We start from the raw sequence: 27,005 nt of genomic DNA, 5'->3' as shown, positions 1-27,005 counted from the left end.
ACATTTTTAACACTGATGTTTAAGAATGAAGTTTCTTTTTTAATGAAATAGCATAATGACAACCCATTTTGACTGAAGAAATCATTCTTATATTAAAAAAAAAAGAATCTTTTTATTTCTTAAAAAAATAAATAAATAAAAGTGTTTCTAGACTTCCCTTAACATGTATTTTTTAAGGCAGTTCGTTTTAACTTGACATATTTAACTGTTAAGATTGTCACGGACGGCAACATTTAATTTTACGTACGGGTAGTGTTCTTGAAGCTAGATAACACGTTGTCAACAGCAACGCACCTTCATATTTTTCCTTTAGAGGTGTTTCAGAGCATTCGAGTAGCGTGCGAGTCTTTCAGTAGTGTTTGAGAGCATTTCGATAGTGTCTGTGGCAGAACGTCAGCCGTGTGTGGAAGAGCGTCTGAGAGCATTTCCGTGATATGCAGAGTGCGCGTGCGTGTGACAATCTTTCAGTTAGGTGTGGGAGACACTTTTCAGTAGTGTGTGTAGAATTTAATCCTGAACTACGTCTTTGGCAACTCCTCATAGTAGCCGGGTGAAAGCATCGGGGAGAACATCCAAACTCCACACAGGATGGCCCAGATTCCAATCCAGAACCTCACATCTGCGCTGCCATTTATTTTTTTTGTTTGTTTGTTTGTTTGTTTGATTTTTGGCTGAACATGCTCAAAGTTAAGCATAACCGACTGGTATTTTCACCGCTGGAGAAAGGCTACGGCCTTCCAGTAAAACAATCACGTTAAAAGACAGTTTTTATGGACTTGATCCAATTACGCCAGTGTTCATCAGTTTCCCTGAATCTTGTGACTCACGCACGCACACACACACACGCACACACACACACACGCACACAGACACAGTCATATATTTACAGTACGTATCATAAACTGACATCCTGATCCTATCGAACAGGAACTGAGCCATCCCCTCTCCATATTTAGTCCTTCAAACCAGACCTTCCTGTAAAAAGCCGCGAGAGTGACTAAAACAAAACCAGGGCATCGATAAGAGGAAGTGTGCATGTGCGTGCATGCGTGCGTGAGTGCGCATGTGTGGAACAAGGAAGAGCAGGAAGGCAGGATAGCCAGGGAAAATCCCTCATCTTTCCCTGCGTTCCTCTGGCATTCCTTGGAGATGAGTGGGCCATGAAATGCCTTCATGCCACGCCAAACAGACAACTGCAAAGAGCTCATGCTTTCCTGCCTGTACACAAATAAACGTGTGTGTGGGGGGGGGGTGCTGATAGCGTCACAGCGACTTAGTGGTAGAGAGGCGCCATGAGAGCGCGAGCGAGTTAGCGAGAGAGAGAGAGAGAGAGACAGGGCGACGTGCAAGAAGGGAAAGTCCCCGCGAACCACCCTGTGAACCTCAGGTATGTTACGAAACAGCCTCAAGCAAGACGGGGAGGGGCTGGGCAAGGGGGGCGGGGGGGGCGGGTGGTCAAGTGACTTCTCGGAACAAGGATATCAAAGTGCACACAAACACACAGATGCATGGCGTGTGCGTGCACCAAAACAAAATGAGTTTCAATCAATGTGTTTTTTTTTTTGTTTTTTTTTGTACGTGCGCAGTGTTCGCCTGCCATGTCACGGTTCACAACTAGCCCGCCACATCGCTGGGTTTGCGGGTGTAATTGATCTATTTCTCAATGGAGAAATATATCGCGGGAATTTGGGCTTAATAGTGATTCTTTGTATGGCTTTTTACAGTATAGCTTACCACTAATACACTTCCATTTGTAATGCCTTGGTTTGTGGGAAAGGAGAGCCACAGTCGCCATGCACTTTTTCGACAGTGAATGTCAGGAGAACACAGTGAGCACACGCACACAGGAGCAGTTGATGGCCACAGCTCACGCTTGGACACTCACGCGCAGATTCGCCGACACCCAACTTGGCCCCGCCTCTTTTAGGTACATAGCTAACACACAGATAGAATTGACAGCCACTGTTGGTGGCGGATAAGGATGGTGCCGGCTCGCAAATAGCGAAAATCTGCATATAAGGGATGGGCATTTTTTTACCCCCCCCCCCCCCGCCCCTCCTTCCCCCGAAAATTATGTAAAAGGAGCTGCTAAAGATTCTAACAAGAATGGGGGGGGAAACATTACGGAAAAAACAAATCCAGGCTTGCATTGCAGACACCACAGCTCGGTTTGTTGACGTGACCTTCGCAATGCGAGCCCGAGGGCAGCTGGACGTCAATTTCAGTCAGCAGTAGAGGGCGGTATACGTACAACCAAAATGGCAGCCCCCTGTGGTGGGCCATGGTTCTTGGGACTTTTTGGTGGGTCTACTCTTGCCTTCAAAAAAATGTGCGTTTGTGTGGTTTAAAATTTAGTAGCAAACAGACAAAAGTTTTATTTTTAAAAGTTTTACTAATTATTTCATATTTGGTAGACCTCTGGAAATGGCCAAAAGGACCCTAAGAAATGCTCATGGAATATAAACCCAGTAGGGTGCTGAGGTCAGCAGGCTCCAGTCAATTAGTGGAGGCCAGAGTTCAAAGCAAACATGGTGCATCAACATTTAGCCGTTTTGCTGCACACAAATGTAATGAGATGCTAACAGAACTGAAGTTAGAGCCAAGCTTTGAAATCCAGGTTAAAAACTATCACGCTGTTGTGCCTTTTGCGCTTAGGAATTTTAGTAAACTACTTTTCATTTCTCTTCTACTTTGTTTTTAAATTGTCTTCAATTCTTTTGATTTCAATTATTTTGCCTTTAAATGTTGTATTTTGCCTTTGAATGTTGTTTTGTAACCTTGTGAAGCATATTGAGTTCCCTTGTGATTGAAATGCGCTACAGTAAATCAAGCTGTTTTGCCTTGCCTAAAATGGCCACCAAAATCAAAATGGTTTAGAGTTGTAGCTTCTTTAGACTTTTTGGTCGGTCAGCCCAGTACAGACACGCCTACCAAATTGCAGGTGTCCCTACTATTGTAGTCATTGCACTCTTATACTCATGATGATCAGCGCAAAGTTGGTGTGGCCCCCTCAGGGATTTCATCACACATTCTGTGTGTGTGAGTATTCAACATTCGTCATATTCTCGTGATTCAGCGGCAATCGAGTACTTGCAGTGTTGTTCATGAAGGCCACTGATAGTAACACTCTTGTCAAAATGATCCAAGCATTTCAACCACAGGAGCTCAGGATTGGTCAGCAGTATTGAAAATATTCTCTTCTCCTACGTGCTCTATCAGCCACATGCGCGAGAAAAAAATGGCAACATAAACATGCAAAACTTTATGGGAGAGCATGTTGCGTGCAGAGAGAGGCACCGTAGAGCGAGGGTGTGAGAAAAAAAAAAAAAAAAAAAAAGAAGTGTGTTTGTTTAGGTTTAGGGGGGGTAGACAGGATATCGCACATCTTTATAGCGATGAGAAAAAGAGATTGCTAGTGTTATTTCTGGTAAGTGGGACGCCTCGGCACGGTGAATCCCCCCGAGCACGAAGCTCTGCACGCCTCAGGAGACTTGAAGAACCCTTTAAAAGAATTAATTTTTCTCAGTGGCAAACTAACTAACTAGCACAAACTTGTTTGCAATGTCATGTGCTCTGGTCCGTGCAGCAAATCATGCACTGTCTGGAATAAATGTCAGGCTAGAAACACGCCTATGGACAAAGAGCGTACTAGGACATCGACCTTGAATTGCTAACAAGGACATCAAAACTTTTCAGCAAGCTGTTGGAGCATTTATTCCAAATATACATATATATTTGTATATATATGTATGTATATATATATATATACAAATATATATATATATACATATAAAAATATATATATATATACTTATACATATATATACAAATATATATATACATATATATATATACATATATACATATATATACATATAAATATATATATATACTTATACATACATATACAAATATATATATACATATATATACATATATACATATATATACATATATACATACATACACAAATATATATACACATATATATATATATATATACATATACATATATATATATACATATACATATATATATACATATACATATACATATATACATATACATATATACATATACATATATATACATATACATATATATACATATACATATATATACATATATATATACATACATATATATACATATATATATATATATATATATATATATATATATATATATATATATATATATATATATATATATATATATATATTCAGGGGAAAAAAAAGGGAAGAATCGGACACCAAAATTTGACTTTTAAACTAATCATAGGGATTAGTCAAAAAGTCAAATTTTGAAGTCCGATTCTTGAAAAAGCTGTTCATTTAATATTTTGTATTAATAGTGCAACGTTATTAGAGAATGTTCATATTTGGATAGTTTTGGTGGTATTTGCTGTTCATGTTTACCATTGCAGGACTTGTGAGGCACATTTTGTCTTTCCCAAAATGGTAAATCCCTAAGAAAAAAAAAATCCCTTTCAATATCGAGAGCATGAATGAGGAGATCATCGACAGAACAAAACAAAACAAAACATGGGAACATGCGTGCGATTCTTCCCGCCATGCTTGTGATTTGGCTTGTTGCAAGTACAGGTGGGTTTGAAGACCAAAAAAAAAAAAAAAAGGTGAATTCCACTGAATAATCACGAGTCACGAGAAAATGTGCGAGCAAAAACACGAGGTCAGCAGGAAACGGCGCCACTTCCCCTTTCTACCTTTTCCATGTTAGGCGAGGCAGGGGAATGTGGTTTACCTGCTCTATGGATGCAAGTTGCATCACGTTGCCCTGATGAGTGTCGTTTGATGTTGTCGTTAAAATCCGCATTGGCGTTGACAACAACCTGCGTGTGCGATGTGAAGAATGCGCTGCGTTGCTTTCACCTGTCGGAGGTTGTTGTAGATGTCGAGGCTTCTGCCGGCGCACTGCAGCAGATGGATGAGTTGCTGCACGATGGCCAGCTCTCCTTGCACCACCGCTATGTGCAGAGCTCTGGAATCAACACCACAATTAGGCGTCCATATGCATCCTCACAGTGGTGCGTCCAAACACTTTGATCTCAAATCAGCTTTCCCCATTGAAATAAATCTTTTTTTAATACGGGAAACAGGCACTCTGTAATATTGTACTTTATACAAGCATAGAGTAAGTAGAACGTAAAGAATTAAACAGTTTGAACATCATGATTTCATGCTGCAATCCAATTCATTGTGCTGCTCCTTCTGGTGTGTCTGCCTTGGCCACTGGGAGGCAGTATAATACAGTGATGCATGCAGACAATTCCAATTTTTCACTTTCTTTCTTTTTTTTTTATTCTTCCGAAAAGTAGACAAAGAAGAATAATACGCTACTGCTACTCTAAGTGATTCAGTAAAATGCTTTGGTAGTCATTTTTTGGTCAAGGACAAAGAACTTGTGTGTATTAAGTTATTTGTCTAGATGTCCACCATTTTTGTTCAGATATACATTCCATCAAAAACCACGACTATTGATGCTAAGCGTTGGCATGTCAATTGCGTTTTGCATTGTTTGTTGGCATTGGCTAAGTGACTTTCCAAAGATTGTGGTTGTTTTAAATAGAAAATTTGCAATTCTCTTTGTTTTATGTTTAGTCTGACAGTGGGTGGGGGTGGCATTAAACGGCTTGGAGCCTCTTTTTTTTTAATTCATTTTTCAATGTTTGCCAAACTGCTGCTTAATGTGAAAGCGAGTTGAGGTGAGTTCACTTCCACTTTACAGTGCTTGCGTCTCAAGTTTGGGCTTGCGAGTCAAAGCGAAAAGATACATGTAAAAATCAAACATCGGCGGAATGATGGCACATATCTTGATAAACCTGGGTCGCTCGCATCTCAAGGCACAACTGTAATCTACTCACAAAAGGTTTGGGATATTTTGCTTTGAGGTGGAATTTCTGGATGATCCTGAATTGAGTGTCATCATTAGGTTGCGACAGAGAGACTGGAAGAGTCACAGAAAGGCAGACAAGTGATCGCACTTGGAAATTATCCTAGCTCATGCACCTGTTGTCAATTTTGATGTTCATGTGCAAGCCCCCCCACAAAATAAAAAGAAGTTGGACATTGAGACGTTTAGGGGTCAAGCGCAAAAAAAAAAGGCCACCAATCAACGAGGGAGCACACCTGTTGAGAACTGCACTGCCGCTACCTTTGTTTTTATTTCTTTCAAGCAGCCGTTAGCTTCCAGTAAGAGTCACACGAGGGGTTTTCACGTCACTTCCTGCCGCCGCTAACAATGGCCGCATTCTGCATGCGGCCGCGCGACGTGAAATCCATCCATGCTAGCACGAGAAGGGGCTTTTCTTGCCAGGCGGCAAAGATTGCACAACAGGAAACCGTTGCCGTTTCTCGAGAAGACGTTCCAGAGCGGCCTTTGCACAGGACGTGTTGGGGCATCGTCAAACGCTGACGAGAGCGCCTTTGATGGGCGGCAGAATCAAATGTGGTAACGGATAGGAAGCGTCGCCAAAGCATGAAGTGAAGAAAAGCAGATGTATGCGAAAGTGTGCAGCTGCTACTCATTCCTGTAAGTGACATCATCGCACACAGCTGACGACTTGTGTGTCAACAAACGCTTCCGCCGGCCATCAGCTCTAACCGGCCTTAATGTGGTATTGTTCATTTTTTCATCAGGGAAGTTTTTTTGGGGCACCGGGATGATGGTGGCCCTCGTGAAAGAGGGTGGCACTGTGGCTTGGTCCAGGCAGGTGTTAAAAAACACAAAGCAGCTGGTCTGCACATTGCCTTAGCAAGCGCCCAGCTATGTTATCAGGGCTTGCGTGTTGACTTTTCTCAGAGGTTTGCACACATTAGCTGTAATGAGAGCCTTTTCAGCCTGGAAGGCAGAGGTGCTATCTTGTGCCTCAACATTCCCAAAAATCTATGAAGATTATAGCGGAAATTAATATCTGCTTCACCCGCCGGAAGGGGGGCTTCACTTTTTGATAGCCCGTATTCCTCGCCGTGGAAAAAAAGACTGCAAGCGTTCCTTGCTAGTCACATGGCAGGCGTTAAGTTTGGCTGAGGCTGAGTTGAACATTTTTTGTACGTCGTCAGTCATTCAGGTTTTTTTTTTTTCTTGGATCGGGTGCGGACGGTCTTCCTGACGCTGACGTCTTTTGTGCATTTGGAGGTGAAGGCTGACGCAGACAAAGCAGACATCTGTGTTGGTGTGATCATTGTAATTGCTTCAGATGACATTTTACGATCAATTTAGAGAAATCCAGGTACAGTAATTACAAATAATTCAGATACTTTTCTTGCAAATGCACGTTTCATTTGCATGATTCTCATCATAACAGCATTTTTATCTTGTTAAAGGCAGGATTTTTTGCATTGTGCACATTTTGCAGCTGTACCTAATGCTGCGTCTATTCTTATCACCCGTCTCTATGTCCAGTACGTAGTCCCAAAATCACGTCTATGGTTTTCTCTTCACGGCCTCCATCAATTTGTCTCCTTTTCTCATAAGGTGAAACTGCGCCGAGTTCCTGGAAGTGGGGCAGACCACGTGACCACATGCAGATAATCCAAGAAAAGTTGCAGCACACGAGAAACACAAAAGACATCGACGTCACATTTTAGGTTGTTTGTAACGCTTTAGACTTCACATCAGTGAGCATCCAAAGCAGGGGTGGGAAAAGTTGTCCTCAAGGGCCACGTTTGATTTTTAAAGAGGACGGAATGTCCAAGTCATGAGGTCAAATAAAAGTTTAAATTGGAATGTAAAATAACTGTAATAATAAAATTTCTTTTAACCTCTTTAATCTCTTAAAAGGTGTAAAATTGTTTCGCAATAATAATTCATTATAATCAACAAAACAACTCAATCACCCGACTATTTAATGATATGAATCCATAAACATTAAAGGGCAGAATGTGACCATTGAGAGGCAGTCTGGAGCCCGGACTTGTATGACAGTTGACAACATTAACCAGCACAGGATGCAAAAAGTCACCATCAAGCCTCCCTCAAACCACAGAAGAGGTTTCATCATACTTATTTATAATGCATGAGATCTTTTTTTCTTTCTTCATGGAATTTTGCATCATAAGCATTAAATTAGCAAACTTTTGTTCAACAAAATTACAAGTTTGCATGAACAGTTTGCTGTTTAAATACACAATTTTGAATCCTCTTCTTTTGTATGTGTCTGCTTTACAGTATATGCCACCTGAGAGTGTCAAATCGACAGCTGCTAGCAAGCACGTTTGAGACTGTTGGCTTTAGATACGATGCCAGGGGGCCCAAGTCTACAGGGTGAGATGTACAAGTGCCCCTGGGACCAAAACACCATAACGTCTGTATTCTTTTCATTGAAATTCAAGAAATTCACTGCCATCCAGGCTTTGAATTTCTCCAGACGGGACAAAAGTGGCCTTAAAGAGAAAACGTTCTTTTTGCCTAGCAGGACATACTTTGGATCAGTCAGCCACATAGTAGTGAAAGGAAATACCATGCTTTCTTAAGATGGAACTCAGGAGCGGTGAGCACAATGAAAACAATAGGGGCCTCAAGATTGAACTCTGTGGAACACCATGTGACAGTGGGGCAGAGTGGGACACAGAGCAACCAAGGCAAACACAAAACGTCCTGTCTGCCAAGTAGGAGCTAAACCACTCTAGAGTGCTGCCACTAATGGCCACCTGGTGATGCAAACGAGCAAAGAGAAGACTACGAAATGCTGCAGTCAGGTCACACAAAACAAGTCACACAGTCTCCAGTGTCATTAGCCAGGAGGTTGTCGTTAAAAACTCATTACAGGGCTGACTGTGTGCTATGCAGGATCCTCAAACCCGACTAAAACGATTTCAAAATGTTTTTTATATGGCCTTTGTGTTTTCTTCAGTTTCACTGTCGTTTATTTGATTTTACTTTAGAATCATCATACAGAGCTTCTACCTTGTTTTGACCCTTTTATGACAGCTCAAATCTTACTTAAAATATCACCTGTACAGTTAGTTCACTTTAACAACAGCAACAGTTTGACACTGGGGCGCTTTAATTCCATTTCCATGCTTTCTCATGGAGGGGGGATGGGGGGAACGCGATTAAATGGAAGCACGATGCTTCGCTTCGCATGGCCCGGGTCATGCGAAGCGAAGCATCCTCTGACTTGGATGCGAGAATAGCGCACGCGCACGTCAGAGAGCACACATCAAGAGGAAGATGAAGCCGATAGAGAGACAGACAGACAGAGCGGTAAATGAGGAAGTGAGGAGCGGATGTTTGGTTTTTCGAGCCTATTCATTCAAAAAGGCCCAATTGTCGGGCCGCACATACCTGAGAAAAACCACACCGGGTGCTTGATACCGCTCACTCTTGCTTTCCCGACCGGGAGGACCCGCATTGACGTAAGCGGCGACGCACGGTGGCCATCACGTTGCACACAAACGACTTGTATGTGCGCTTGCGAATAGCTCCGCCTCTTCAGAAAAGCACGGGGTGGCAACTGACAGCCTGTACAGCCCGTCAAACTATATTCTCAAGACATTTGCTACACATTTCCTTCAAATGAAATGTCTATTTCTGATGGATTAAAATGCTCATCCAAACACAATATCCGGACGGAAGGGTTGCAAGCTCCAAGCAGACCAGGAGAAAATGTAACCATTCTTTTATCTCCAGTAGACTTGATTTTTGCAATGTTTTGCTGTTCTCCCTCAAAAGAGCATCAAACAGCTGCAGCTGATTCAGAACGCTGCAGCTCGGCTTCTGACCAGGCTTTTACACTGCTTGCTCCCAGTCAGCTGTAGAATAGATGTTAAAATACTGCTACTGGTCTATAAATCACTGAATGGCTTAGGTCCTGAACACATTAAATTAAAGAAATGCCGATTGAATATAAACCCGGTAGGGCTCTGGGGTCTGCAACCCCGGGTCAATTACTGGAGCCCGGAGGTCAAAGCAAACATGGTGAAGCACCATTTAGCTGTTAGGCTGCATGCAAATGGACTCAACTGCCAACAGGAGTGAAGTCAGCCCCAAGTGTCAATGATTTTGAATCCAGGTTGAAAACGTTGCTTTTTTTTCCTCCATACCTTTGATTAAAGTCTTTTAAACATTTTTAATTCTGTTCCATAGTGCAGTCTTTTGATCATTTTGGAAACCTAATGTTTTGAAAGTCTTCTGTTGATGCGATTAAATGTTGTCGGTGTGCGTTGTTTTAGTCACTTTGCTAAGCTTCTTTGGTTGATGCTGCTATGCTTCTGGATGTCACGTTTGTAAATGCTTGTCGGCGTTGTGTCTTTGCTTTTGTTAAGCACAGCGACACAGCTCGTGTTTGAAATGTGCTAAACAAGCTGCCACAACGCTGCCTTTGCCAAGACGAGAGTAAATGCTCATACGTGTCTCCGTCTTCATCTTGCCGAGTGGCCAGGGCGACGCTCGTCCGCAGGTGCTGTGTGTGCTGGAAGCCGAGATGGCCCCACTCTGGGTAGGGGTACGCCGGGTAGTGACCTGACAAACAGAGCAGCGCAATCAGTGACCCGGTGAACTACTTTTGTCTAAAGGGGAATCGCTGACTGGACATTTTCTCAATGAGTCGTCAGCTGCGTGAGGCCCTGAAGGCACCACGGCGGCCATGTGTCACTCAACGTATAAACCACAGGAGGAAGGGGCGTTTCGAGCGACACAGAGGGATTTGGACCACATTAGGTAGCCTACACCACTGCTTCATGAGACACAATACAGCTATTTTGACTGTACAATATTCATACCCCTCACATTTGATTGATACATTGGTTATTATTTTGATGTTTATGATATTGGTTGTAGTGTGGCCTGCATCACCTTGGGAACTGCCGTATGCATGTTTTGAACCCTGTCAAGGAGCGAACTAAGGGCTCGAAAATATTACACGTCTTGTGCAGGTGTACATAATGTTTTGTCCAGTGCAGGTGGAGATTTATGACCACTTCAAAGAATGCCCCTCCAAAAACATCTTCCATTTTGACTTGTTCATCATCCTTATCAATCTATTGCTGTCCTCTGCATTTTATGCTATATTCTAATATTTGTAGACACTTAAAAATGAAAAAAAAAAAAAGTTTAAAATCTAGATATTCCATTAAATCATCCATCGATCCTTTTTCTCTACTCCTTTGTGTCTCACTATACTTGACAATAAAGTTTTTTAAAAATCCCAATGCATTTGAATGGGCATCAATTATGCGTGGATTTTCGCGCATCACCGTCCCGGCCGGTCGCTTTCCCCCCGCGAATAACTGTCGGGCAGTGGACTCTATTTCAATGACCAACAGCCCAACTTGAACTGTAATGTAACGAGAGGTCATCGGTACTTACCATAAGTCAACGATGGCACGAAGTGGACGGGACAAGCTTGAAAAGCGTGCGGAGCCTCCTCGGTGTGCGTCCGGGTTACCCGAGCAACGGCCAGCCGAGCCTCGTCGCTCCTCGGCCGCGGCGGCGCGTCGGCAGCCGCTACCGTCGGGGAAAGACGCTCCGCCCGCCCCCCTTCTCCTGACGCTCGCTCCTCCGGCTCCACGGTGATCGGTCGTTTCCGAAAAGGAAGCCTGAGGGAAGCGCTGTCGGCCGGTCTTTTGGGAGGGCAGCCCGGGGACGGGGACGACGTGCCGCAAGTGTGCGGAGGCGTCGGCGGAGGCGCCGGCGGAGGCGCAGGTGAGCGGACGCTCTCCTTCCGGCAAGCTCGGCAATGAGGTGCCGGTGGGGACGAGGTGCTCCTCCGCTGACTGGTGCTCAGGTCCAGCGGCGCGGCGGCTAGCGAGCGGCCGTCACCGTTCATGGTCATGACCGTCGGCATCGACCGGGGGGAGGCGCGCGCTGCCCCGTCAAGAGTCTCAGGTGCGTCTCGGTGGTTCACTGGAAGTCTGGTGACAATAGAAAAATGGACAGATAGCTCCCAAAAACGTTCACTACGAACAAAAATCCCTTTGGAATCATTGGTGGGTTTTGTTTATTTGAATGTTTGAAAATTCTGTGATTTTAAAAAGAGAGCCACCTATGCTGATTCCAAGTTTTGCATTCAAGCTAATGTGCAGCTGCTTAAGTGCTCTTCACCATTGCTTTCTCTTTGAAATGAAAGTGAGCGATTATAATTCACAATAGATGTGTGTGTGTGTGCGCGTGTGTGTGTGTGTGCGTGTGGGTGTGTGTGGGTGGGTGGGTGGGGGTGTGTGCGTGTGTGTGTGTGTGTGCGTGCGCGCACGTGTGTTTGCCCGTGCGTTAGGGGGAGTACAGAAAATGTGCATTACTTTTGTGGTCGCATTTTTGCATAAAAGTTTCAAATGTATTCAACTATAATACACATTTGTAGTGATTCTCAAAGTGTGGTGCTCGTACCATTAACACTAACAGTATTAGTCGAGTCCCTCTAGTGTACGGGTCACCAACCTTTTTGAAACTGAGAACTTTTTGGGTACTGAAGAGATACCAGTTTGATGCACACTTCTGAAATAATCCGTTTTCTCAAATTACCTTCAATAATGTTAATATTGCATGTTGCGGGTAATTCTTATGCATAAAGGGAAGACGCTGATCATGTTAATGATTTCTCACAATAATTAGGAAGCATAAATATCATAAACAACACATTCGATACAAATCGGCCAGTGTTTACATTTTGAAGTAACTACAAAAATCCCAGAAAATCACAATGTCCCCATCACAGGTGAACTATTTTTTGAGCAGGCTTGCGGGCTACTCATGTGGTCCTTGGGGACTACCCGAATACAGTTCAGTTGTATTAAACTTTTTATTTAAATATATTTGCATTTCATGTTTAAGAGCTGTTTGTTTTAAACATTTAATTTAGATAGTCTTTTTAATTTTCATTCGCATTATAATCAAATATTGAAGTATAGCTTTTATTTCCCTATATTTAAGCGCAGTGTTAATGTCCAAACCTCAAAGTGTTACCGTGGTTAACAATATATATCTTGAATAAAATCTTGAATAAGTGGGGAAATACCAGTCAGCATTTTCTACAAAAACCAGGATCTCATGCCACATACAAATAAATAAAATATTTCAAAATCAAATATAGAAAAATGCCAGAGGGCCACAGTAATTGACCCCCACATGAAAACGTTATAACTGCCAATAAATGCCACAAGATGGTGGAAAAGCGACAGGGTGCACCAATCTATCAGGCCTGTGAGTGGTGCGCACGTTAAGTGTCAGCGGGGGTCATCAATGGCGACCATTGTTCCCGAGCTCTCGCGACGGTCATGTGCCTGCAGGCCAAGAAGCATAACCAGGAAATGTGAGAATAAAAGCAGAGTCTCCAATCCGTCTCGCCCACACGTTCACACGCAACAACCACAAACACAAACACACCTCAATATGTCACATCCTCCAACATCTCCTGATGGGTCGACTTACCCAGCTAGGGCCACTTTGGTACTTTCCTGCTTCCACTTAAGTGTGGAGTAGGCCAAACGTTTGGTGTCTAAAGTCCCTAAAACACCCAGACAGGCTGCGCGCACATTCTCGCTTATGATCTGCGGAAAACACAAACGACAATTTTCTGCAGAATAACACACAAAGTGATGTTTAGAACACTCATTGACAACTTTGAAATGCTTGAATGACTCGAATTATAGTGGTACTTTAACAAAAGCCTGAACATTTTTTGGGGTTCCAAGTTTTTATGAATGAAACAGCAAAAAAGAAAAGAGTCAATGTGAAGGAAGAAATTGATTTTACAGCACATACTGTGGTATTGTATACTGTCAATGTGAACCCATTGCAGTACCTGACAAGCTTAATTTTTCCATGGCGGTGTTTCTGAAGCTCACTTGTAACTCATTTTGACTCACAAAAAAAAAGACAAGAAATTTGACCAAGCGACAGCTTCCGACTTAAAAATCGTTTTAGGTTGAGGCACTGGTAAGTAGGCCTCAGTTTTGAGACTTCTGCCGATTCCGATATTTGGCAGGGAAAAAATCAGATAACTGATTAATTGTTTTAATTATGACTAAAATAACTTATTTTGGTCCTTTAACACAACAGCAAAGTTATGAATTATAGGCAGAACATTTGATTGTTTTCAAATACTTGCTCCTTTGTTTAACTTTAAAACTGAGGAATCTTCAAGTGCAAAAACACAAAAAAAACAGGAACTAATGAATGTAGCTTCAGATTTAGGCCATAAATGTATGCAGTACATAAGCAACGCGATGAGTCAAGTTTCTGGCAAAACATGTTTGATGTATGATGGCTTTCAAAAAAAAAAAAAGACGCCTGTCTCACCTTAAAACCTTTCCAAAATCTTTGACAAGATTGCATGTACAGGGAGAATGTTCGATTGAAAAACAGGAGCCAATGTTAACACTAATAACACGCACTAAGCATGAATATGCAGAACAATATCAGACAGAAAAGTGTTCTGTCAGCCAGGCATGCCATCTACTTCCTGCCCATATACAGACTGAACAGCAAGATTGTACTGGCCTTTAATCAGCAAAACAGCCTAATATCGGACGATATAATCAGCCAGACGATTAATCGGCAGAGCTGAACAGTTTACTAAAAATTCGTGGTCGGTTTATCCGCCATTTTGTCCGGCCGGGCCAAAAAGTAATCGCTCTATCATTTTAAACACGCTTCTGTCGGGTAAGAAGTTGTTTATAGTAGGTAGGAGGGTGGTGAGGACGAAGGTGGTCGAACAGAATTTCCAAGCCACATCTGCTGACTGTGAGGTAAGGAAGAAGACGCTGGTATTTTTTTCTTTTTTTTTTTTTGATGAAATAAGGCCCCCTTGTGGTAGGGGAGATCATGTGCAGCGTGTACAGTATATAAGTGATTGATCCATGCAGTATTCGTTTCACATTGTGGGTCTCCTATAACTCAAAGTAAGCAAACTATTCAGCTTTCAGCGCACGCAATGAATTTCTTAGATCAGGGGTGGGGAAACTTTTGTGCTCTATTTGACTTTAAAATGGAGCAGGTGATGATTATAAAAAAACAGTTATAATGTCAAATTAATAGGTACAATAGTTCATTTTAATAATAATATCTCCAAATGTTTAAATATTGTATTAACTTTCACGATCTTAACCCAAGCTGTTGACCGGCTGCTCCGTAAGAAACAAAATGGCTGCTCCTCAGAGGATAAATACAGTAAATGGCAACTTGTCAGTCACATCCCCCCTCTTCAGCACCATGGCCCTTGACATTGGGGTCTTACAACTCATCATTGCCCGGACGATTTATTTTCTCCACACCCACCGACAGCCTGGGACTGATTTTGTGGGGATGGGCCGGTACACCTGACTCGCTCAAGAGCACTTTCCATTCCTCCATTTGGCGGACTTCAACATGTTCATGGCAAAGGAAAAAACAATGAAGACGGTAGAGCCCGTTGTAAGCCTTTTGCCCGAGAAGATGTTGGACTGATGTTTCTGACCTAAGAAAGACCCTCAGCCTGAAATGATCACAATAATCCAGGATCAGTCTAATGGCAGACCAAACTGTTTGTGGCTTTTGGCATTCCGTCTGCTAATTAGCAGATGCTACATTAATACAACATGTGGTGACTACTTTCATTTTGTGTGAAGCGGAGCGTTTTGAGCCTACACTCTCTCTCTCTTTCTGTCTTGTTTTCTCTCTGTTCGCTTGCCTCCTTGCTGCTGCTAGTGCAAAACAAAGCAAACCAGTTAGTCTGGTTTCAAACAGGAAGTCAGCAGTTTACAGGGCACAAAAAGGTGACATTAAGAAAGAAAAACAGAGGCTGTATTTGGGCCAGTGGTGCACACACCGCGTCTCCGCACATTTTGATGTCTCGGCCCGTCCTGACCCTGCTTGACAGAAGGCACTGATTAGCTACTGAGAGGACCGCCGAGGCTCGTTTTTGTGAGTAAAAGCTAACATATTTGGACTCCAGCATGAGGCTCGTTGAAATACATTTGAAGGAATAACCTGAAATGAATTCAAAACACCTGTTGCGCTTATGTTTTTTTTTTTTTAAGCGTGCGTAAATTGTCACGCTGATTCAAGGCTTTCCAAAAAGGAAGCTGGTATAACTTTAAAAGTTGACATTTTTGTAAAGTTCAAAAATAATAATTGAACATAAATCTGCATTGTTTTGGGGTTAGTCTTTTTAAAATATGAATTTAATGCAACACCACTTATGTTGGTGGTGCAAGAACTTGAAGAATTTAACAATATTATTGGGGAGTACTGCGTTCCCAAATAGGGTTGTCGGATAGATGGAGTGCAGGAGAGTCCAATTTCCCCCCCAGTTTTCAAAGTTAATATATTTTTACAGTATTTGTTTTGCGTACTAAAATAGTTTGACATTTTAATTTTCTCTCTCATTAATAGAACCATAATGTAATACTACTTTTGTACGGGGTGGAAACTGAAAATTATATCAATATATTTAAAAAAAAAAAATCTAAATCACATATATGTGCGTTTTTGTTTTTTGCGGTTGAGTACAAATTTCCCTCAAGTATAAATTTCCTCCATATTTTTAATAACATTTCTTTGAACTTGGTCCAAGAACATATTTAAAGTACTGTGCAATGGTGGATTAGTAATTTTATTTTTATTTTTAGCTCATGTTTAAATACATGTTTCAAAATTAATTACATTTTAAAAATATTTTTGTAGAGGGGTGCGCAGCATTCCCAATGTGTGAGATAACATTTCAGGTTTGGTGAAAAATGTATTTTTTTAATGTATTAGTATAATAGCATTTAAAACATTCAATATAGAAATAATAGATCCATCCATTATCTGAGCCACATACAAATAATTTGAAATAATTCAAATTTTGCTCATTTTTCAGGTGTCGCATAGCATAAAAAGTGTGACAATCACTGTTATAATGCTATAATATTTGAATTCATCCATAAATCCTTCATGCCCATCCATTTTTTCTCAAAACCAGCCGAAATGTGTTCCGGGTTCCATTTCAAACATTTTCCTTTAGTTACCCAATAAAAGTTTAATTCAGAAAAAAAAAAAAAAAAAAAAAAATCACAAAAACGTGAATTTAAAGCACATATCAAACAAGAAATCCAAATGTGTCATGATGGCAACTGCCAGCTCAGAAGAAAAGGCGTGTCAACGTCCTAGCAACAGTGACCACAGGCTGGTCAACAAAACTCTCAGGAGGTTGGAAAAGCTGCACGAGTCGTGCACGGACCCCCGGCTGGGCCTCAGGAACAGCCCGCCTTACCTGCCCGAGTTGGTGCCCGATACGGCCTCTGCGCTGCGACGGGTCTGGGAGCCCTACCGAGGCCTCGGGGTGCTGACGGGCCGAGCCCCCGGGGAGGACGAGGCGGTGTACCTCAGGGTCCACGCCAGGAACCTGCTGGATAAGACGGACAGGGCCCTGCTGCTGTTTAAAGAGGGCAAGGAGAAGATGTTTGATGAGACGTCCAGCTACAGGTACAATTGCTGGAAATCAGCTTAGCAAATACAGTACACTTTAGAGAAAAAGTGTAAAACAAAAAGGATTTTTAAAAAATGAACACTTGTATAAACAATTTATATTTTTCAAAGAAAGACATTTTCAGATGAGTCAAATGTGCTAATAAATTGTTAAATTAAAATGTATTTAACTATAGATATAAAAATGCTTTCAAACATATTTAAATGCATTTATTTTCAAAAAGGATTTACTTGACTTTAGCTAATGATGCTCCAACTATACAGCACACGACAAAATATATAACTCCCGGTACTGTATGTATTAAAAACATTTTAAAAAGACATTTCATACAGAAATAATGAAATGGGTTAATGAGTTAAATTATAGCATCTGGAGTGGTACAAATTCATTATTCCAAAAATTAATTTCCTAAAATGTTTTGAATACATTATTATTATTTATTTTTCAGACTATTTTTTTTAACACTCGCTCTAGGAAACAACATAGTTACACACCCACGCTGCAAACCACAACGAGCTCTTTGTTAAATGTCAATCAAAGCTCAACATAATTAGTCTTCAATTGTTGTCGAAAATGTGTTTTAAATGAATAAAGAACAACAAGTGCTTTTAGTAGAGTTGTGTTTGTTATGAGGCCAGCGCATCAATGCAGTCAGTGGAACATTTTGTGGTACTGAGAGAAACAAAAGAGCAGCACAAGCATCCTGTGGCATACGACACAAATACGACAGCGCGTGAGTGCTCGTCAGGCATGCTTTGACACAAGATGACCCCGACATGGGCGCAAAACCCTCGCGAGCGAGCAATATATCAGCGTCTGTGTTTTGTTTCCACGCCAGGCGGGACCTGACCAAGCTGTCGCTGCTCTTCAGTCACATGCTGTGCGAGCTCAAGGCCGTGTTTCCGGGGAAACGTTACCACGGCGACACCTACAAGCTGACCAAGACGGAGGCGCGGGACTTTTGGAACATTCACTTCGGCAACAAGTGAGTGAGACTTTTGCCCCAAAAGGACAATTTATGGCAAAAAGACGACAAGTGTGACGATAACCATAAACCAGGAAATGGAACTTAAAAAGCGCCAACGTAAACGTACATTATGCACGACACATTTATGAATAGCAGCAATACCTATGTAAGCATAAATACTTTGTTGTTTATTTAACCTGTTTTTTACTTTGCTATCATCGTTTCCAAAATTTGCTTTCAAATGAGAACATCCTGCAAGTCAAATTAGGAGGTTTCGCTGCATCAACTTTGTCCACTTGTAGCTAATTAATTTTTTTATGGCGAGAGTAAGACATTCATTTGTTCCGCACGATTTACTATCATAATAATTGCTTGGAAATTAGAATAGCTCACATCACGGAACAACTTCAACTTCATCGTAATGTTTCATTCTCATTTAGCTCTCGGTCGCATCGTAAAGTTTAAGCCTCGTTGACCTCTGACAACGCCGCCGCGTCGCACAGATGCATCGTGCGGTGGAGCAGCTTTGCGGAGAACCTGCGCCACGTGCACCCGTTCCAGGAGGGGATGGAGTCCGTGGCCCTCAAGTCCACCGTCGACCTCACCTGCAACGACTACGTCTCCGTCTTTGAATTTGACATCTTCACCAGGCTCTTTCAGGTGACTTGCTACCGCTTTTCAATGCACCAATAATACAATAAGGAAGTTAAGTAGAGCCGTTTGATAATGTTTTGTTTTTTTGGGGGGGGGGGGGGATTTTATATTTATTATAGCACATTTCATTTACAAGGCTACTCAACGTGCTTCACACAACACTTAAGGGTATTTACAAACTAACAGCTAAAGACATTCAAAAACAAAAGGAAAAAAAAGAACAAAAGTAGCTTATGAAGAATGACTAAAAGAACATACATTGATGACATTTAAAGGCATTTACAAACGAAAAACTTTCCGACATCCAATAATAAGAACTCTGCGGATTTGCTGTTCTGAACTGAACCTCATCTCCCCTCTTTTAGCCGTGGGGGTCCCTCCTGAGCAACTGGAACCAGCTAGCCGTCACCCACCCGGGCTACATGGCCTTCATCACGTACGACCAGGCCGTGTCACGACTGGAACGTTACCTCCACAAGCCGGGAAGGTGCGCCGCCAGGACGCCGACGGGAACTCATATTGACTATTAATGGCCCCCTCCGCTCCCCCCCCTTAGCTACATCTTCCGTCTGAGCTGCACCAGGATGGGCCAGTGGGCCATCGGTCACGTGAATGACGAGGGCGACATCACGCAAACCATCCCTGAGAATACGCCGCTTTACCTGGCGCTCCTTCAGGGCCACGGCCAAGGCTGGTGAGCACACGTGCACACACACGTTTTGGTGCGGCTTTTATGTGTGTGTTCTTCTAAGGGTCTTAATGTTTGGCAGCTATTTGTACCCAGACGGGCGAGACGTGAACCCAGACCTCAATGCCCTGCACCGACCGGAACACAGAGCAAAAGTCAAGGTCACGCGAGTATGTCCGCTTCTTATCGACAGAGAGAGGTAGCACATAAAGCAGAACCGTACAATTCAGTGTTTCGTATAAGTGGGGGGGGGGAGGGGGGCACTTTGATCCTCTGAATTTGGGACTTCGCTCACTTACAAAGAAACTTTTGGGGAAACGTGGGCAAATTTTGTGCCCAAGTCCACATCTGATTTTTAAAACTGGACCGATAAGACTGGTTTTTGGTAGGTTAAAAAAAAAAAAAAAATTTTAAATGTGTATGTAATATACAAAAAAAAGAGACAATTTTAATAGTACAATCATAATGAATGCAATTCATGTATTTTTTTTACTACGTTTCTATTTTATGTAAATTACTGATTAAAATAATTCATGCTTTTTTTTATTACTTCTAATCAATTTAGTTATTAATCAACTGACTATTCAAAAAGGTATCTGGAAATAGTTTTACAAATAATAAGAAAAACATTTTAACTAACCAAATATAGGAGAAAAAAAAACAACTAAATAAATGACTGAAACAAATAGATATGACAGAACCCCGAAAGAACAGTGACCAATACTTTGCCCACTATTATGCTAAAAAATAGAGTCACAGCCAAAAATGTGTAAGTGTAAGAAAAAAAACACTTAAAAGTGTTTGATCTCCTACAATTCAGCCACAGATTGGCTGGTGCCCACAAGGCACACAGCTGTGCACAATTTCTATTTCACAATTTCACAACAGTTCTTGGAGTCATTTTCATTTAATTCAATTTAATTGAATTTTAATAACAACGGCAAAAACTGGAGACTGTTGGCTTCTTTTTAAGTGAGCACACTGAGAAACTCAACAAGGGAACCAACTCACAATTGAACATGGTTTGACTTTGGAGCTGATGCGCTTGGGACTGACCTTGCTTCCTGGCGTCTTGCGCACACGGCGGTGGCCAACAGGAGCAGTACGAGCTTTACTGCGATGCGGGCAGCTCCTTCCAGCTGTGCAAGATCTGCACGGAGAAGGACAAGGACACTCGCATCGAGCCGTGCGGACACCTCGTGTGCAGACGCTGCCTCGACTGCTGGCTGGTAGGACAACACAGCGCGACAACACGATAACTAGATTGCAGTTCATCCTTATTCAAACTAAAATGATCAAGAAAGGCCAAAAACTGAGTATTAACTAGTTGATTTCCTGCATTGTTGGGTGTAGCTGCTACGCACCTTAAATTGGCGTCGTCACTGTACACTGGCAAGAAACTCCATGAGGTCCACCCAATTGAAATACTGTGAACATCCAGCAGAAATCGGCAGGCCACACGTGTCCATACTGCCGCCGTGACATCGAAGACACGGAGCCCGTCCAAGTCGAGCCCTATCAACCGAAACGCAAGCAGCAGGAGGAAGATGAGAGTGACGAAGACGACGACCACGAGGACATCGAGCTGGTGGTGAAGCAAATGGCCGCGCTGAGGAGGAATAAGGCATGTGCTTGTGTTATTGCTATCTTTTATTATTTGTCTGCTCACTTTTGACAAGTTTTCTACACTCACATAATACATGCAATTCACACCATTCCAACCAGGCTATTTTTCTCATTTTCAGGAATTGTTTTCTCAGTTACATGTATTTCATCCCCCTAAAAAAAAATCCCCATTTCCAATGAGACATTCGACATAAGATACCACCAGGGTTGTAATAGTTTGGGATTTTTCTTTCTAGTCAGTTTTTATTTCATTTTGACCTTTGTTATTTCAATTCAGTGGGTTAGCAAGTGTTTTAGTTTTTAGTAGCTTTATTTTTTCAAAAATGCTTCATTTTAGTAAAGTTTTTAATAGTTTTAGTATTTTTTTTTTTTCTTCAATATATGGTGTACTTGTTGAGTGTAAGATGGAGGGGAAAAGGCGGAAGCGGGACAAGAGGAGCAACAGTCGTCGACACACTTTGGCTGTTCATCAAACGGAACAAACCCACAAATGTAAACTGAGAACCTTGGCAAAGTCGCCTTGACACTCACCCTCAACTACAACCGGCCAACCCGACTCCAGCTCCTGAAGTCACTCATTAGGCCATGCCCCTTAGCCGCACACATCCAACACACAGTTAGTACAGAACATACAGTAAAAGCAATTCATTAGACAAAAGCTCCTGTGCTTTGTGTGTGTCAGGCTCCAGACGGAAAGGTCCCTCAGCAATGACTGACGAGGACACTGGTGGGATTGGACACCGTTTCTCCTTTGCACTCCAACAGATCAGTTGGCCTCTCAAGAGAAGAGAAATGATGACTTACATACACAAGTCTTTTGAAATTGACTTTGTGTGTGAAGGCAGAGCAGAGCTGATCCTCAAGTCCCGAAGAGCATCAAGAGAATATTTCAGAAGAAATAAATCATTTAAACTCAACACAGTCATACATTTTTGCTGAGTGTTTTCTCGAGAAATCATCCAACTGCCATTAATTATTTTTAAAATTATTTGTCTTGTATGTTTGTCCATTTCTTTTGTTCTAACATTTGTGTGTCCTATATTGTATTTTAGCTAACATGTTTATATTTTCCCCTAGACCTTTATTGTCATATTTAAAGCGTTTTTGCTTTGGCTATCGTTAGATTTCAGTATGTTAGCTAGCGAGCAGCCAGGGGCTAATAGACACTGGCAGGTGCGAAACACTTTTTTTTCGTCGTAACACCGGCTAGGCTCGATGGCCCCTTACTTAACAAGAAGAATGGACATTCATCTGTGTGTAGTCCACGGTAACGCGACAGAAATACTCACATTTACATAGAAATGGGTATACATTACTGTATCTGGTTAGCAAACTAGTAGCCATGGTGGCTAATAGCCACTGCGATGCATTTTTCCACACATGACGATGGCGTGACGGCCAAACACAATGATGTCAGTTTACCTGAAGCTTGACTTCGGAATATTACCACACTGGAAACAGTTTATGAAGGAATGCAAACTACGAAGAAATAATTATTTTACTCACCTTTCCATTCGTGGCGCCTGGACTCAAACACCTAGAAGAAAAAAAAGCTGCAGTAAAGCAGCGCACTGAATAGGAAAAACAAATGGCTGTTTGATAGTGGGTAACATCGACTTTTTGTTTTGTGATTTAATACATTGCTACTTGGGGGAAATGAGATTTGGATCAGATAGTTTGAGAGAGCACAGTCGTCTCCTTTGGCCTGATGCAATTTGTTCGTATAAAAGTATCACTCAACCCAATTTCAAGGTTCAGTGGACATCTTGAATGTGAGCTAAGTGATTTTTTTTTTTTTTGCAAGGACCCCTGACGTATTTCCACACTTTTTGAAGAGGATCAATGTAAAAAAAGGACTTTCCAATTGCTAGTTGTGTGTGCGTGCGTTTGTTTTTAATCACTTGTTATGGGCTACCAGCTTTTGGTGAAACGAAATTCTGAAGACACCAAGTGGAAGGAAAAGATATCCTGTCAGGTCTTCCTCAAAAGCTGTTTTGAAGTTAACGTCTGTTGGCGTCGCCAACCTACTTCAAGAAAAACAGGAGACGTAATGTTTTTTGTTGAGTACTCCCCCGCGTATCTTGAATGCACAGAGAAAGTAGCAGTTGTCAAAAAAATCAGACATCATTACTCAACTAGTCATGCTGAGGAGTATACAAAGTACGAGGAAGATGAGAGAGAGAACACCGACTCACCAATCTTGTTCACGTTCTGAAGAACTGTTCATGCTCTGAACTGTTGTGCTTTCTATGAATACTTGAAAACATTTTTTGTGGCATACATGTTGCGGCCCAGACTATCTCCAGTGGCCCCCACATAAGTTGAGTTTGAGAGGTACAAAATGGTGCCAGAGAGGGTTAATTTATTTGATCTTTTTTCAAAGGCTATGTGACTAATGTACTACTGTCAGGTCAGACTGACACTTTTAATAAATATGAGCAAAGAAATTATTTTTAAATGATCACCTTTAAATGACAACTAAATCCAATCAGTGCAAGACCTGCATATGTAATGATTGTGTCTAATGTTAAGATAAATTATTTCAGATGGCTATTAATATGCTGAGAACACGAGACGGATGAATGAAAGCGTCAAATTTGAATTCGATTAAGAAAGCACATCCATTCCCCGTTAATGCATTCATCGCTATGAGGTCAAGGTAATGAAATTGAATTATTCATGGGCTGAATATGCCAACTAGTCTCCTCATAAGGAGCTGATGAAATACTGACACCGTCAAAGAATCACAAAGAAAATCTCGTCAAAGAAAATCTGAGCTAAAAAGAGAGCAAATTTCAGAGAGAATGTTTCAAGAATGCTTTATTTGTCATGTCGTCCAGCACTAAAGATGGAACACAAAGTGCTTGACTGATCCTCAGATCACTTAGTTGTTGGCCATGGTGGACTCCAGCCAGTCGTTGAAGATGCAGACCTGAGATCGAGAACGCACGGCGATAAATCAGTCAGACTGACTCCTAGACCATCACGGTCAAGTATTGTTCGAGCAAGTTTGAAGAGTACCTTGGCGTAGACACCAGGGTGATCCTTCTCGGCACATCCGTAGCCCCAGGACACGACACCCTGCAGCTCACCGTTGCACACCACGGGGCCACCGGAGTCACCCTGACAGCGGAAAGTTCATGCTTAACACCAGCCTTGGTAAGAATTTTGATAGGGTGTTGCAAGGTTCTGGTGGAAATTTCCCCAGTTCTTTATCTTTAATGCACACTACACTGACAATCACTACCAGAAGACTTATATCCTCAGTTGAACTATTTCATGAATGCCAGAAAGATCGGCACACGGCCGTGGAGACTCCTTCAGTTGCGGAAGAAGGTCTAATCTATCCAAAATGGTTGTCTTTCTTTAAACGATCTTAGCTGCAGCCACGTAAGGGGTCAATTTTGCCTTGACCGTGACAATGTGTGACTCCATGGTCTTAACTGGATTCAAGTAGTATGTGTGCCAAGAATGCCCAAAGATAAAGAAGCCAAGTAAAAAGAAAGAGAAAGGTCACAACAATATAGCGGCCTAGCTCGTCAGCTATCTAATTATATGTGCCAAAGAGGACTGATTTAACAAGTCTGTAGGTCTAAAGTCTGTTTCCGTTGACAAAAGTCAAAAAGGCCAGGGAAAAAAAATTGCATCGTACAACTCTTTGGGTAACAAATGTTAGGTTACGGTCGTCTATTGATTTTTGTGCAGATTACTTCACTTTGCCACGACAATCGGTGCAGGATACTATACGAGCCACGGTAGAAACTTGAAAGACAAGCCAGATCTGGGATTTTACCGTTCCACACCTTTACGTGGCAAACCAAATTGTGTCAAAAAGCACTCATCGTGACACTGAAAATGGATTTGAAATACCTGGCAAGAGTCCTTGCCTCCCGCAAGGTATCCGGCGCAGAACATGGCTTCGGTGATCATGCCAGGGTAGGAGTTCTTGCAGTCCCTGTCGGACAGGATGGGGAGGTCCAAGCACTGCAGCTTGTTCTTGTCGGCGGCTACGGAAGACCGATTCAGAGGAAAGTCAAACTACTTGTTGAAGACGCGCTTCCCAAAAGTCTCGCCATGAGACGATCTGCAAGCAAATGCTGAGGTGACTCACTGGAGCTCATGGTGTTGCCCCATCCGGAGACTTTGCACATGGTGCCGGAAGAGGCGCAGCTGCTGGGCAGGGCCACGGGCTTCACGTACTGGTTGAGGGTGGCGGGACTCCTCAGCTTGATCAGCATAATGTCATTGTTGATGTTGTACGAGCTGTAGCGGGGGTGGCGGATGACGCGGGAGGATGAGATGAACTGCTCGGTTCCCTCGCTGACTTTGATGTTGTGCTCGCCCAGACGCACCTCTACGCGGCTGGAGAGAATTTCAGGGGTTTGAAAAGGCGGCTCGGAGGATTGAGGCACATTCATCGGATGCGGGGGGCGTTACGTACGACTTGTAGCAGTGAGCGGCGGACACGACCCAGTTCTCATTGACCAGGGAGCCTCCGCAGAAGTGGTAGCCGGAGTTCAGAGACACCTGATGGGGCTGAGAATAGGGCGTGCACTCATAGCCTCCGACGATCTTGTCGTCCTCCGTGGCAACTGCAAACACACGTTGGGATGAACTTCTCACAGAAGGAACAAATGACCTCTTGAAAAGATCACAGTGATCGAGAAAATGAACGATCAATTATCAAGTCACTGACTCTCTTCAGTCTCTCCAACTCTGGGCTAGTCGACTAATCGGAGCATGTCGGAATGCAAAAGACGTCTGGTGCACGACAGATCCAAAGCGACGCACCCATTCTGACTGTAACAAAGTTGAATTGATTGATATATGGACAACCTTCGTTCACTCTCCTAACGTCATCTTCGTGACAATGTTTACAGCAAGTTTGTTCGTCAAAGTGGTCCTGTACCAAACTTAGTTCTCTTCCTGATTTTCTGCAGCCCATTTAGGCGGCTGGATTTACCCGGGCCGTCTCCTAGCTACTGCCATGTCGCGACACTTCTCCGTTGCTTGGCACCTCAATGCCAACATTAGATCGATTATGATCCACGCTGCCGACATGAATTCAAAGCCGACAAATCCATTTATCATGCCTCTTCCTTGTTGACTTGATGTCAAGTTCTGCTCAGCGACTCAACGGGTCAACGACAGCGCGTGGCACTCACAGGCAGCTCCGATGAGCAGAACGAAGACCAGACACCTCATGGTTGCTGAGTGATCTTGTTGATGAGAGGACCTTCGCTGAAAACTGGCTTTATAACCGCCGCCGGGAGCGCTGCCCTCCTCCGCGGTCCGTCCCCATTGGTCAACAGAGAGCCAATCAACGCTGGAGGATGTTGGGGTGTTTCGTCTCGCTTCATTTGATCACATTTGAGCGTTAAGATTTCATTTTACTCTGTGCTATTCTAGTATTAGCCATGAAAGGCAAAGAGACAAAGTAGTATAGCGATCAGACTTAAAGTAGATGGGTATTGCCCAACCGTCAACTTTCAACCATGTTCCATTGTCATCTTTATTCTTTCAAATTCAGATTTAGTGCTGACAAACATGGAACTTCAGCAATGTTTCTTTTGAAAGGTTTTGCTTGAGTGCTCGTGGTGGCATAACGGCCTTGTTGATTAGATATCTCAACATCTGGACATTTCCCAGGACGTTCTAC

At 42.5% G+C, this 27,005-nt stretch overlaps 3 protein-coding genes across 17 annotated transcripts in view; 1 reads left to right on the top strand and 2 right to left on the bottom strand.

Annotated features, from left to right (window-relative positions):
- bcl3 (BCL3 transcription coactivator) overlaps positions 1-23,693 on the bottom strand; it is a 29,655-nt gene extending 5,962 nt beyond the window's left edge. The window contains exons 1-11 of one of the 12 annotated variants that reach the window (XM_086039074.1): positions 23,542-23,693; positions 22,853-22,883; positions 21,878-21,937; positions 21,085-21,235; positions 20,777-20,946; positions 17,196-17,327; positions 13,391-13,509; positions 13,178-13,242; positions 11,333-11,877; positions 10,375-10,486; positions 4,894-5,002 (exon numbers count right to left, since the gene is read on the bottom strand). In XM_086039074.1, the coding sequence (XP_085895200.1) occupies positions 4,894-5,002; positions 10,375-10,486; positions 11,333-11,810 (699 nt within the window). In that variant the 5' untranslated portion in view covers positions 11,811-11,877; positions 13,178-13,242; positions 13,391-13,509; ... (4 more) ...; positions 22,853-22,883; positions 23,542-23,693. Of the gene's footprint in view, positions 1-4,893; positions 5,003-10,374; positions 10,487-11,332; positions 11,878-13,177; positions 13,243-13,390; positions 13,510-17,195; positions 17,356-20,776; positions 20,947-21,084; positions 21,330-21,877; positions 22,744-22,852; positions 23,125-23,541 lie in introns of those variants that run through there. The other 11 variants (XM_086039070.1, XM_086039075.1, XM_086039067.1 and 8 more) reach the window with 11 other exon arrangements.
- Positions 15,652-22,263, top strand: cblc (Cbl proto-oncogene C). Of its 4 annotated transcripts, none has more exons than XM_086039080.1 (9): positions 15,652-17,407; positions 18,250-18,396; positions 18,882-19,038; positions 19,398-19,519; positions 19,589-19,726; positions 19,803-19,890; positions 20,818-20,949; positions 21,165-21,344; positions 21,466-21,700. In XM_086039080.1, the coding sequence occupies exons 1-9, from the start codon at positions 17,046-17,048 to the stop codon at positions 21,538-21,540; spliced, it is 1,401 nt and encodes a 466-aa protein (XP_085895206.1). In that variant the 5' UTR covers positions 15,652-17,045; the 3' UTR covers positions 21,541-21,700. The 4 variants fall into 4 exon arrangements, with proteins under 4 accessions (XP_085895206.1, XP_085895209.1, XP_085895205.1 ...); XM_086039079.1 differs by having other exon boundaries at positions 15,654-17,407; positions 21,162-21,344; XM_086039082.1 differs by lacking the exon at positions 21,466-21,700 and adding an exon at positions 22,029-22,263 and having other exon boundaries at positions 15,658-17,407; positions 21,162-21,344.
- Positions 23,694-24,148: 455 nt separating the features above from the next.
- Positions 24,149-26,566, bottom strand: LOC147142974 (trypsin-2-like). Its single transcript, XM_086039084.1, has 6 exons — positions 26,512-26,566; positions 25,788-25,938; positions 25,458-25,708; positions 25,217-25,353; positions 24,368-24,469; positions 24,149-24,278 (listed from the first exon to the last, which is right to left on the bottom strand). The coding sequence occupies exons 1-6, from the start codon at positions 26,549-26,551 to the stop codon at positions 24,231-24,233; spliced, it is 729 nt and encodes a 242-aa protein (XP_085895210.1). The 5' UTR covers positions 26,552-26,566; the 3' UTR covers positions 24,149-24,230.
- Positions 26,567-27,005: the final 439 nt, after the last annotated feature.

Source organism: Filicampus tigris, chromosome 8, assembly GCF_054856515.1.
Source record: "Filicampus tigris isolate MCC_2025a chromosome 8, RoL_Ftig_1.0, whole genome shotgun sequence".
Lineage (NCBI taxonomy): Eukaryota > Metazoa > Chordata > Actinopteri > Syngnathiformes > Syngnathidae > Filicampus > Filicampus tigris.
The sequence above is the reverse complement of the archived record's forward strand: the minus strand, read 5'-3'. Positions and strand labels throughout refer to the sequence as shown.

Excerpts from the sequence above, each read along its gene's own strand:
- cblc (XM_086039079.1), top strand. The coding sequence starts at position 17,046 with ATGATGGCAACTGCCAGCTCAGAAGAAAAGGCGTGTCAACGTCCTAGC. Across the intron at positions 18,397-18,881 it reads AACATTCACTTCGGCAACAA|ATGCATCGTGCGGTGGAGCA; the intron begins GTGAGTGAGACT and ends CGCGTCGCACAG. Across the intron at positions 19,891-20,817 it reads CAAAAGTCAAGGTCACGCGA|GAGCAGTACGAGCTTTACTG; the intron begins GTATGTCCGCTT and ends GGTGGCCAACAG.
- LOC147142974 (XM_086039084.1), bottom strand. The coding sequence starts at position 26,551 with ATGAGGTGTCTGGTCTTCGTTCTGCTCATCGGAGCTGCCT. Across the intron at positions 24,470-25,216 it reads GAGGCAAGGACTCTTGCCAG|GGTGACTCCGGTGGCCCCGT; the intron begins GTATTTCAAATC and ends TTCCGCTGTCAG. Across the intron at positions 24,279-24,367 it reads ACCCTGGTGTCTACGCCAAG|GTCTGCATCTTCAACGACTG; the intron begins GTACTCTTCAAA and ends TCTCGATCTCAG.